The 12,791-nt window shown below is 35.3% G+C and overlaps 1 protein-coding gene and 1 long non-coding RNA gene across 2 annotated transcripts; one reads left to right on the top strand and one right to left on the bottom strand.

The window, feature by feature from the left end:
- Positions 1-4,703: 4,703 nt before the first annotated feature.
- LOC148864904 (uncharacterized) lies at positions 4,704-7,192 on the bottom strand. The gene is made up of 2 exons (XM_088976343.1): positions 6,692-7,192; positions 4,704-5,048 (listed from the first exon to the last, which is right to left on the bottom strand). The coding sequence occupies exons 1-2, from the start codon at positions 7,190-7,192 to the stop codon at positions 4,704-4,706; spliced, it is 846 nt and encodes a 281-aa protein (XP_088832469.1).
- Positions 7,193-10,773: 3,581 nt separating this feature from the next.
- Positions 10,774-12,431, top strand: LOC148864903 (uncharacterized). Its single transcript, XR_016109038.1, has 2 exons — positions 10,774-10,848; positions 11,841-12,431. It is a non-coding gene; the product is annotated as an uncharacterized LOC148864903 (long non-coding RNA).
- Positions 12,432-12,791: the final 360 nt, after the last annotated feature.

Here is a 12,791-nt window from a genome sequence, read left to right as displayed (position 1 = left end):
TCCAAAGAATGCCGATGAGTACTTTAATTATGTGCATTCTTCATTGAGGAATGTCATAGAGCATTGTTTGGTGTTTTGAAGACAAGATTCCCGATATTGAAGTTGATGCCTCCATACCAATTCACAAGCAAATTAGGATTTTATTTGCTTGTGTGTTGCACAATTTCATCCCGATGTTACAAATACAGGATGTGCATTAGCATGGGTTACTACAAGATGATGTTTCCGTTGAAGGAGAGGGAGGGATGTTCCATGGTGTAGCACAAATTCTAATTGAAGTGGGTTCACACACATCAAAATAAATGGAACAGGTCTAGGATGAAGTCATGTTCAAGATGGTTGATCACTATAACCTACATGTTAATCGTACCCGACCAAGAAATATTGGCGTGTTTGTGTTTTAATTATAATATGTATTGTACTGACTGCCATGAACTTGTATCCATTTAAAGTTATCATGGTAGGAATTTTAATTGAGTAGTTATTATGATGATCAACGGATTCATTGCAAAGTTATGACCACTATTCGAAGGGGAATCATGTGTGTATGCGGAGGAGGATGTATGAGGTTATTTATGGCAAAAATTGAGTAAGATTATGGAAGATGGTTTTATAAATGTCCTACTGGTGAGGTATGGAACCAACATAGAAAGAACATATTTGTGAGCAATTGTACGTATCAAGAAAAAAGAATAATAGTGCAACCATTTTTTCCCATTTTTGCCACATGAATATGACTTCATATGGGCAAATAGTTATACCCCGAAGGAACCTGAAGTACACATTGTTAAGAAACACAATATTGCTATTGGCAATGCGGATTATAAAAGGGAGCATATTGTTGCACTTGGAGCCTGTGCATGTTGTTGTGGCATGATGTGTTTCATCATTTTGATAATGCTTTTAATTATTATTTTATTAGCCTAGAAATGATTTGTAGGGACACTCGCTATATTTTTTGCAAACTTTGGACATGTTTTTTGTAGTGACACACATCTAGATATACATTATCATATTGGGGTTTTATGCAATTAAAGTGTAAATAAAAATACATGTTCATACGTTTGGGCCCCAAAAGTTTGATAGATGGACCCCACAAAAAATGACATGTGAGCCCCACCCATGGAAAACCCATCTAGGAACTATATGGTGTTAATCATAATTAGGGTAGGATAATGGTAATTGTATATGGGGTCCACTCATAGTAATTGTAGGTGGGACCTGCAAACATCAGATGGACTGCCACATATGTGAATGGGACCCACCCATGCTGAGTCAAGTGTCAAATTTGCATTGACTAACCTAGATCAGCAATGTGCATATCCAGTGTATGAATAATGACTCTAACCAAATGGTCTATGGGTTGTCAAGATCTTTATGCAAAAGCTCGCATCGTTTTTTGATTGTCAAGTCTTTCAAAAGTATTTTTAAAAAAGACTTGCCAAATGACACCTTACTCTTGCTCTAACCTTTGATTTCTAGTGTTCATTTGGGAGGGCTGAGCTGAACATTCAGCTAAGGAGTTTGGATTTCCTACCTACGACAACTCTACCCACACAGTCACACCTATCCACATAACATCACAATCACACCTGGGGAACATCTCATCCTTTTACATGTTATTATGCATAGAGAGATGTTCCTAATGCACGGAGGTAGTGTTTTGTGGGTAGGCATAGATAGGATCCAGAGTCTCAACTAAGTTGGTTCAACTACTTTGAGGTGCTCCCAGTAAGCTATCTAAAGCGACCAAAGGGAACATGCAAAAAAAAAATGAATGATTGATAGTTGATTTGGCCTCACTTATTTCACCAAATATATCTTAAAGGCTTTCCTGATTTCAGCCCTCCCAAATAGGCTAAAAATAACAGTTGAATGGCTAAACTAAATGCTTTATTGCTTATTTATAAAAGACATTACAAATATAATATTTTGTATTTAAGCCCTGCCCCAGCCCAGGCCTAGGTTCATATTTCAGGCCCTCAATCACCCTTATCCTACTCCATAGTCTTGTCTAATTTCATTAAATCCTATCCACGTTTTAATCTTTATTTTGTTTTTTATTATTTAAAAAACTCCACGTTGGTCATGACATATGAGATTCTATACTATATTATATACTGGCATAGGCCATGTCAGCAGCCCTCTCTTTGCTCCATTGCCCCAACCCTAGCTTCTTCTTAACTCTCTCTCCTTAGCTTCCTCTCTTACCCCTTCCCGGCCCTTTCATGTAGCCACATGACAGCCCTCTCTTCTTCACTAGAGTCCCACTCCAACTCCCTCCCTCCCTCCCTCCCTCCCTCTCTCTCTCTCTCTCTCTCTCTCATGTTACTAATCACTTAGCTAATCCTCTCCTAAAATTTCTCCTAAACTATCTCTCAAACAAAAAATTCCTCCTAAAACACCTCAGTTTATTTTTCTTGCATTCGTATTAGGCTTCCTCTGTGAATTGGGTTGTTGCAAGGCTTTTCTGCAAGTTGGGCTTCTGTTGTGAATTGGGCATTCCTACGAATTTTCCCCGACTTAAGACCTGGATTTGACTTCGATGCAGGCCGAATATACGAAAGCTCAAAACATGAAAGTTGTAGCTTTCTAGTGAATTTTGAATAAGCCCAATCGGATATCGGATACGAGAGTTAGGCCCAGATTACTAAACAATGCCGAAACTATGAAAAATCATCCGATTTGCCTTGCTTTTCTCTTAATGCCTTCTTTCATGCCCTAAACCGAAATACAAGAAATATGAGTCCAATTAAGTACTAATTCAGTATAAAAGACTGAATATTTGGGGATAAAAAATATGATAAATTTTATTCTCATCAAATCCCCCCACATTTAAACTTTGCCCGTCCTTGGGTAAGATAAGACTCAAGCAAAAATAAAATAGGAATAGGCTGACTAACTACTAATTTTTTTTTCTAGATCTTTCTCAACAGGGTATTTGTCCTCTCGCATGCCTTAATCCAGATTGAATGATCCTTTCATTCGTCCACTTCTTTTTCCTCTTTAACTTGTCAAAGAATAATCTTAAATCGCCAATCCTCATGATCCCAAGTGAAATCAACAATCAAGGAGAACAAACATCTCTTCGCATGAACAATTTAGGACTAGAGTAAGCCCTCATTGTTTTCACAATCACATGCAACAAGATTCAAAAATACCCTCTCACGATTTTTTCAGGTCGAAACAAGGAATGTTATTACCATAAGCTTGCTTATGTATCACATCTCCACCACTTAGCATGGGTTCAATGCATCAAAAGGTGAAATGGGGTTTCGGATCTAGGGGTGAGTGCATTTTATGCTCCATCTCACCATCTTCTTATTCTTTTAGTGTGAGTGCATTTATGCTCCATCTCACACTATTCAATTTTGTTTTGGAAAAGTCACATTCCAATCCAAGAACTCATTATCGTGGTCTCAACATGTCGAACAAAACAAGTTCTATAATAATCAAACCATGTTTGTCCGTAAAAAACCAGATGCTTATAGGGGTCAAATCTGTATTGCATCTTGCCCATTGATCATTCAAACTACTGAGGTACCTTCCATAGCCAAAAATTTCAGCTAGATTTGCTTGCATCATTTCTTATCTATCCCACCTAAGCACATGATTCATGATGGTTTGAAATCATTCAAAAACAAGTTTCTAGAGAGCTGAAATTTCAAAAGGAAAGGTTAAAAGTGATGATCGAAGCATGCTAGAGTTAACAAAAAATTATCAAATCCCTTAATCCCCCCCCCCCCATACTTAAGGTATACATTGCCCTCAATGTATATGACTTTATATAAAAGAGAAAGATTTAAGGGGACTTCCCTGAACGCCTTGTTGAGATCCTATAGATGTGAAATCGGCTGCTATATACGATTAAGAAAAAAAAAACACACTCATAAGTAACAAAAAACGACAACTGAACAAAACAAACAAAAACTGAACTCAATGGGTTACCTCCCACAAGCGCTCATTTTAAGTCGTGAGCTTGACTTTCTCCTTTCTTTTATGGCTGTTTCAAGGAGAGAATGGACTCATGGTAAATGGATTGTTCTCCTTCAATGTAGTGCTTTCAACATTGTCCATTTACCTTGAATGTGCTTCCATCATCATTATGCAGTTCAATCACTCCATAAGGGAATACCTTAGCCACTACAAAGGGTCTTCTCCTTCCTTAAATTCCTTCCCTGCAATACGGGAGTCATTCCATGCTTTAGTTTTTTTTTTGTAGGTCCGGGCATTCTCATATGCTTGATTCCTCCATTCTTCTAATTTGTTGAGTTGAAGTTTCCTTTCATTACCTGCATTTCTCAAATCAAAATTCAAAAATTTGGTAGCCCAGTAAGCTTTATGTTCCAACTCAACGAGTAGATGGCACACCTTGCCGAAAACTAATTGATACGGAGACATACCAATTGGGGATTTGAATGTAGTATGGTAAGCCCAAAGTGCATCGTCTAATTTCAAGGACCAATCTCTCCTAGATGTGGTGACCATCTTTTCTAAAATATGCTAGTCTGAGGGTGGTAAGGGGTTGCAATTCTGTGCGTAACACCATACTTGTTTATCAATTGTTCGAATTGTTTATTACAGAAGTGCTTTCCCCCATCGCTTATGATAGTTCGAGGTGTTCCAAAACGAGTGAATATGAATTTTTTTTAAAATTTAATGACAACCCGAGCATCATTAGTCGGGTATGCACATGCTTCCACTCATTTGCTCACATAATCCACAGCCACGAGTATGTATGAGTTATTAACAGATTTTGGAAAGGGTCCCATGAAATCGATGCCCCACACATCAAATATTTCGCAGACAAGAATGTTGTTCAAGGGCATCTCGTTCTGTCGAGAGATGTTACTTGTCCTTTGGCAATGATCACAAGCACTTACATATGCGTAGACATCCTTGAAGAGCGATGACCAATAAAAACCGCTTTGGAGAATCTTTGAAGCGGTTCTTGATGTTCCATGGTGACCTCCTACTTCTTTGTCATGGCAAAATTTTATAACACTTCGCACTTCCTCCTCAGGAATACATCTCCTTATCAAACCTTCCTGCAGATTTTGTATAAGTAAGGTTCATCCCATAGATAATGCTTCACATCAGAGAAAAATTTCTTTCTCTGTTGATATGTCAAGTGTAGTGGCACCACATTTCTTGCCAAGAAATTCGCCAAATCAGCAAACCAATGTTCATTATTACTGCTAATCGCATACAGTTGCTCATCTGGGAATTCTTCAGGCAGTGCAGAATTATATATATTCTCAACATAATTTTCATCAAGCCTTGATAAATGATTAGCTATTGTATTCTCACTACCCTTATTGTCCTTAATTTCTAGATCGAATTCTTGCAATAGCAAGATCCATCGTAGCAGCCTGGGTTTTGCATCTTTTTTAGCAAGTAGATACCTCAAGGCAGCATGGTCGGTGAATACAATGACTTTGGATAAGAGAAAATAAGATCCGAACCTTTCAATAGCAAACACCACTGCAAATAATTCCTTTTCGGTAGTAGAATAGTTTTTTCATGCTTCATTCATGGTCCTACTTGCATAGTAAATGGTATGAAATTTCTTATCTTTTCTTTGCCCTAAAACTGCTCCCAAGGTATCATTACTTGCATCACACATAATTTCGAAGGGTAGTTCTCATACAGGGGCTGATACGATAGGGGCTTGAACCAATTTCTCCTTAAGAGTGTTGAATGCATGCAAACAATGATCATCGAATTCAAAAGTTACATCTTTAACTAGCAGATTTGTTAGGGGTCTGTAAATTTTAGAGAAATCCTTAATGAATCACCTATAAAAACCTGCATGCCCGAGAAAACCCCTAACATCTTTTAATGATTGAGGTGGAGGGAGCTTTTCAATCAGTTCTGTTTTAGCTTTATCTACTTCGATGCCCCTAGAGGACACTTTATGCCCTAGAACTATTCCTTTGTTAACCATGAAATGACATTTTTCCCATTTCAAAACGAGGTTAGATTCCTCACACCTTTGAAGTATCAGTTTTAAATTATGCGAGCATTCATCGAATGATGATCCATAAATGGAGAAGTCGTCCATGAAGACTTCCATGAAGTCGTCGATGAAATCATCAAACAAGGACATCATACAACACTGAAAAGTGGTTGGTGCGTTGCATAGTTCAAATGGCATTCTCCTAAATGCAAACGTTCCATATGGGTAGGTGAAAGTAGTCTTCTCCTGATCTTCAAGTGCAATGGGTATTTGAAGATATCCGGATTAGCCATCTAGAAAGCAATGATATTCATGTCCTGCAAGTTTCTCTATCATCTGATCAATAAATGGCAAAGGGAAGTGATCTTTTCTAGTAGCCTCATTCAACTTTCGATAGTCTATGCATACCCTCCAACCAGTTATTGTTCTTGTGGGAGTCAATTCATTACTTTCATTGAGATTTACAGTGGTACCCCATTTTTTTGGTACAACTTGAACAGGACTTACCCATGGTGAATCAGAAATCGGGTAGATAATACCTGCTTCGAGCCATTTCAGAATTTTTGTCTTCACTACCTGTTGCATTTTTGGATTCAGCCTCCTTTGTGGTTGTGCCTTGGGATCGCAGCCTTCCTCCATCAAAATCTTGTGCGTGCATACCAAAGGGTTAATACCTTTTAAGTCGGCGATGCTTCATTCGATAGCCAATATATGCTGCTTGAGCACTCTCACCAGTTTTTCCTCTCGGAGACCTGTCAAATCAGCAGAGATAATCATAGGTAAGGTGGAACTTTCTCCCCAAAATATATATTTTAAATGAGAAGGTAAATGTTTAAGTTCCAAAGCTGGAGGTGCTTTGATGGAAGGTAGCAATTGTTTAGTGGAGGTCGGCTCATCTAGTGGTAGAAATTTCCCTTGTCTTGGCTTGCACTCTTCCTGGTTGGCCTCTAAATAGTTCATCGCCTCCTTTACCTCTTCCTGCATGTTTTTACATGAATTAATAATGCAGCTTTCAAATGGGTCATGTAACTTTGATTTGTTAATCTCGGCTGCCCAAACATCAATACCGTCGATTGCATATATCTCATGTTCACTTGTGTTGGGATACTTCATGGTTTGAAATACATTAAATACCACTTCTTCACCATTGATCCTAAGAGTAAGTAGACCCTTTTGTACATCAATTAAAGCATTACCAGTAGCAAGAAAGGGTCTCCCTAGAATCAATGGCATCGCCACGTGGCATCACTATCCCCTATTTTCTCCTAAATTATCTCTAATTCCTATTTATCATCTCCCCCACTTTTCATCTATATCTATATAAAAAAGATTTGAATTAAAAACCTTAATAATTATTTAAATATTTTAACAAAATTATATGATAACTTTAAAATATTTATTAAGAATACAAAAAATAATTATAATAAATTTAATAATGTTCATATTATTAATAATTTTATATTTTTATGAAATTCCTAATGAAATTGTGTAATAGCAATATAAATTATAATTTGATGGATTAAAAATTTCAATAACAAAGTTATTTAAATTTTGTTTAAATAATAAAACTTTAAAAAATTTAAAATGTTTTTTTAAATATTTTAATAACTAAATATTTTAAATAAAAACTATTAAAAATAAATAAATAGTTATATAAAATAATATTTAATAATATGTAATAACTTTCAAATAAATAAAATTTAAACAATGAAGAATTTTAAATATTTATTTTATTTTGTAATTATTGTATTTTATTAGTTATTTATTGTATTTTCGTTATAAATTTATTTTCAGTAATTTTGTATTTTTGCTATAAATTATCAATATTTATTGGAGATTAAACTATTGCTATTTTTTGGAGTTTAACTATTAATTTACCTGACATTAGGAGTATTCACGAGTTGGTTCGGTTAGGTTGAAGATCGTTTGGCCAACCAAACTGACCTGGTCGGGTTGGGGAGATGGTCACCTACTAAAACTGACTGACCATTAGTGAAAACCGGCAAACCTAGGTTGTATCAATTTGGGTCAGTTTATGGTTTGGTCAGTTCAAAAGATTTAAAATAAAAAAACTTTGTACACTCTGAGAACACGGTATCCAGTTGCACATTAGGAATATCTTTCCTGATGTTTAGTTAGATATTGTTCTCGTGTTTACATGATTTGTGCTTTCAAGAGATCCAAGCTATAAATTTTTATTTAAGAAGTTCCATTTGTGGTAGTTTGGTTGAACCCTCTGAGGACATTCATTTGGTTTATTAGCCAAAGGGGCCACGATATCTTGCAAGAAAGAAGCTAGAAACATAAGATGGTGGCTTTTGCTTGGTTCCTTATGTATGGTGACTTGTATATATTCATAAACATTAAATTGTGTAGGAGGCATTCTTTATGTACATGTTCCTTCGGATAGAAAGCAAGCCAAGCACCACAAACAACCGATCAGCATACTTCATTTGATCCAGCATTTTACCATTTCATCTTGCATAGTGATGATTGAGCTAGGAAAATCTTACACAACAAATATATAATATACTTAAGATATGCCCAAAAATTTCTATATATATTTTTTTATTTTTGTGTTTTATCTATTTTATAATTTTTAATATTTAATTATAGAATTATTGTTTGTCCTATTTAAATCAAGAAGGAACTACTTACACATCACTTGAAAAGAAAACAGTTTTGTTTCATATTAGTTTTAAAAATTTAGGTTTTCATACTATCAAAATTACTGTTTATAGGTTTAATTAGTGGAAACCAACGATGAAAAGTAAAGATATATACCTTCAACATAGAATTTACTAATAGGGAATTAGAATAAACTGGATAGTATAGTATTCAAATTATAGTTTCTATTCTTACAATAGAGAGGGGCTAAATTAAAAAAAAAAAGGATATTTTAGTCAAGAAAAAGCTCATAAAACTTTGATGAGCTATTCCCACTGTTTAAAATTTAATATTTAGTATTTTAATACTGAATTATGACATCATGGTTGATCTCTTTGACCCAAAAATTTGAAATACTTATCCACTACCATACACATCGCTTAAATGGGGTATTTTAAGAATTTAATTGAGGGAAAATCTATGGCACCGGAAAGACATGGTACCAGAAAAGCTTTGACCAATTAAAGCACTCCCAATAAACTTTTCCAATATTATATTTTTGTGGTATCATTGATCCATAATCGAAACTCGAAACCTTTAATTAGAGGCATGCAATGATTTGAAATAGTTTGTAAAACAAACTTAATCAAAATTGCAAACTAACCCGAGAGAAACATATGATACTCAATATATTCGTTTTAGGTCTAAATTTATCCCAAATGAATTTCAAGGAAACAACTTTATTTTTCCTCCAAAATCTAAATTAATTAAGGGAATCCCCAAATACCTAATGATCAATCGGCCCCATTTTAAGATATCTCCTTAACAACATGGAACCCTTGGAAGACATATTACTACTAAGGGTATGTTTGGTGAATAAGTACTTATTTCATAAGTACTTATTTTAAGTACTTATTAGTGTTTTGGGAGGTCTTCTTCCAAACCACTTATACTTCAAGTATTTATTTGTGTCTCAGTGTTTGGTGAGTTGTTTATTCCATAAGTAGTACTAGTTATATTTGCAGAAATGATAATTATAGCCCCAACTTAACAAAGGCAAATATATATATCTATATCTATTATCTATCTATCTATCTATCTATCTATATATATATATATCATTTTTGAATATTATATTAATACAATTTGAAGAAAACAGTAAAAAAACAGGTTATTGTAGAGGACATGCCAGCTACTTAGGCTATGTTTAGTTTGAAGGGAAAAGTAGGGAAAGGAAGGGAAAGGTAAGGAAACCTTTACAAATCTTATATAGGTTTCCTTACCTTTCCCTTGCTTTCCTCACCTTTTCCTTCAAACCAAACATAACCTTATTTATTCGGTGCAAGATTTGAAAATCCATTGCAAATTAGGTCATTATGATCCAAAAATGACATGGGAGAAAAAGGGTTTGGAGAAATGAAGAAAATGAAACAAAATAACATGAAGAAAATAGGGCTAAATGATTGCGTTTTCACACACTGGTATGGGCATATCGGTCAAATCGATATGGTGTTTCAAGCTTTTTATTTTTTATTTTTCTCGCAATCGGTTCAGGGAGCTGGTTTAGGTCTCCTCTACCCCCTGAACCGGTCAGACCTCCGATAGACCCACTGTAGGGGTGTATCGAAAGGGTCCTGGAACGATACGTATCGGCCAATACGTGTTAATACTTTGAACCTTGTGTGAGAGTACTAGGAAAGTTGATGTTGCTGCTCTTGGACATTTGAATGGAGTAGATGATAGGTTTCTATTTTCCTTTAATTTGAAAAAGAGAGCAGTCCCGGAAAATTGCAGAAACATTTGGGGACATTTTTGTCACAAAAAAAAATAAATGTGTTTGTTGGACGAACATATGCCATTATTTTATTAACATCTGACTGAGACACATGTATGAAATACTGGTATATTCACTGATAATTGGTCAGGTTTACACACTTTTTGTTCACACTAGATCCAAACTGTTAAAAAAATACCCAAAATTTCTAGGGAGAATGACCAATCAGCCCATATCAGAAATTTATAGCCCCATAGTACAAGGGAAATGCATTCTAACCTTAAATTAATGTCAAATTCACGGGCAGGATGTAATTTATAGGGGGGAGAGGGTAGGGGGAATTTCTAATATTAACATAACTGCCAGAAAACCGTTGAAATTTCTTGATTATATAAAAAAACGTGCAATTGTTTTCAACTTGTCCGAGGCGAAGGTTGACCTAGAAATGGTGGATTGACTCATATTCTATGGAATAGCGCGTAGTCAACCTCATGAGCTGGCCATAATGGTAGAAATTTTTACAAATCTTCTCCTCATTTCTTTTTAATTCTTCTGGCACTTTTTTTCTTCTTTCACAGAAAATGCCTGTAGTTTAATATAAAACCGAAACTGTTTTTTTTGGTATTCAAATGACCCGATACTACGAGCCATTGCATATTAGTTCAAATAACACTCATGACTCATTGGCAATTCTAAAATCATTCATTAGTTTAATTAGTTTTAAGAAAATTATGTCTGTTTGTTTGTTACAAAGTACTCTGGTTCGAGATTATAAGCATTTATTTGATAAAAATGTACTTTTGACACTTTTGTACTCTAAGAAGAGAATATTATTGTATCTATTTTGTGGATATAATTTCATTTTCTTTGATAATTAATTTTTTGACTAAAATTAAGAGATTGGAGCATGAGATAGTTGGAACATTTAATGATGGGTTTGCACCGATTTCAAATTAACAACATGAATACAAAAACGATTTAAAATGTGAACCGCTTTTGCGTTCATGAACCAAAAAAAGGATAAATATGCAATATATATATTTGTGTTTGCATTGCAACCAAAGGCAGCCTATGGTCCAAATAACTTGATCCACTTTTCAGTCAAATAATCTTAAGATCAGGGTCGACCTTAATCTGATGGTTCATCTCTCTTCTAACCCAAATTAAAATGGAAACGGGAAGAAGGAAAGGGAATCCCCAATCAATTTAAATTGGGTCGGAGCTAATTTAATGGCTGTGTTTCAAGAACTGAGAGACCCACATATCCAAGTCTACGCAGATGCTTTTATTTGTTTGTTTATTTATCTTTTCTTAATTTTTGGTTCATTCAAAAAAAAAAAAAAAACATGGAGAAGACCCTAAATACACGTTTTAGTAGTCAAAACTTGGATTATAACTAGCTGGTTTTTAGAAGCTTTACGCCACAGCTGTATATATAACTACAGTCTTTCATTCAATTGTTTTATCATTCAGACACTGAATTCCATTCTTTTTACCCAGAAAATTCATATGATAAACAACCCAAAACTGAACTTTGTTCAGAAAACAGATGGGTTCTCATAGAAGATCTTTCTTCAGAGCTGCTACCATTCTCATCTTCTTGCTTTCAGTTTTTCAGACGCTTGTGGCGACAAGACTTCTGGATGGAGATACAATTCTTCAGCTTCAGTCCCTCCAGAGAGGTCCAGTGCCACCTTCTGGGCGTTCAGGATGTACAAACAGACCCAACAATGGCGGTGGCATCTGTCCACCAATCAAATCCAAGAAAGTTGCAGGTCATGTCTTTGTTGCACCACCGGTGTTTCCCGGTGTGGTTATCGACTTTGGCACTGCTGTTTCGGCCGATAACGTGTCTCGCCATGAACATGGGGTGTCTTGATATCATCATGATCGATATATTCGATCTACTCCAATACCCAAAGTTGAAGATGAAGACAAGTTCAAAAGATCCTACAGAATTATCATCATTAATTCTTTGTATTTCGCTCTCTTTTATATATTTTGATTCTTTCCTTGGCCCTATCAAAGAGTTGGGCGTGTTGCTAATCAGTTTTGATTTATGTAATTTCTCTAACCCATTCAACTTGTTTAGAATTCAAGTACTTTCTTGATAACCCAGAAATTCTGATTTTTTAAAGTCATGACCCATGTATCATTTGATTCTTATAGTTATTACATATACAGAATATATAATTTTCTCACTCTGGTGAGATTGAAGAGTGATTCCAACACCCAATTCTTTACTTCCATTGTTGGCATACAAGATCTCTATCGATCGAGGGACTGATTTTTTAGTCCTCATCTTCTTTAATTTGTAAGTCTAGACAGGTTAATGATCCTGTATCCGAAACCCAAGATTTTGACTTGAACCAAAATTTGATTTTCTTGTTTTAATTGTAAGCCCGGCACTAAACGGAATGGTGAAACAGGATTGGTGTAGCCGATTCCTTT

Source organism: Nelumbo lutea, chromosome 3 (assembly GCF_056320005.1).
Source record: "Nelumbo lutea isolate HS-2025 chromosome 3, American lotus-T2T, whole genome shotgun sequence".
In the NCBI taxonomy this organism is placed as follows: Eukaryota; Viridiplantae; Streptophyta; class Magnoliopsida; order Proteales; family Nelumbonaceae; genus Nelumbo; species Nelumbo lutea.
The sequence above is the reverse complement of the archived record's forward strand: the minus strand, read 5'-3'. Positions and strand labels throughout refer to the sequence as shown.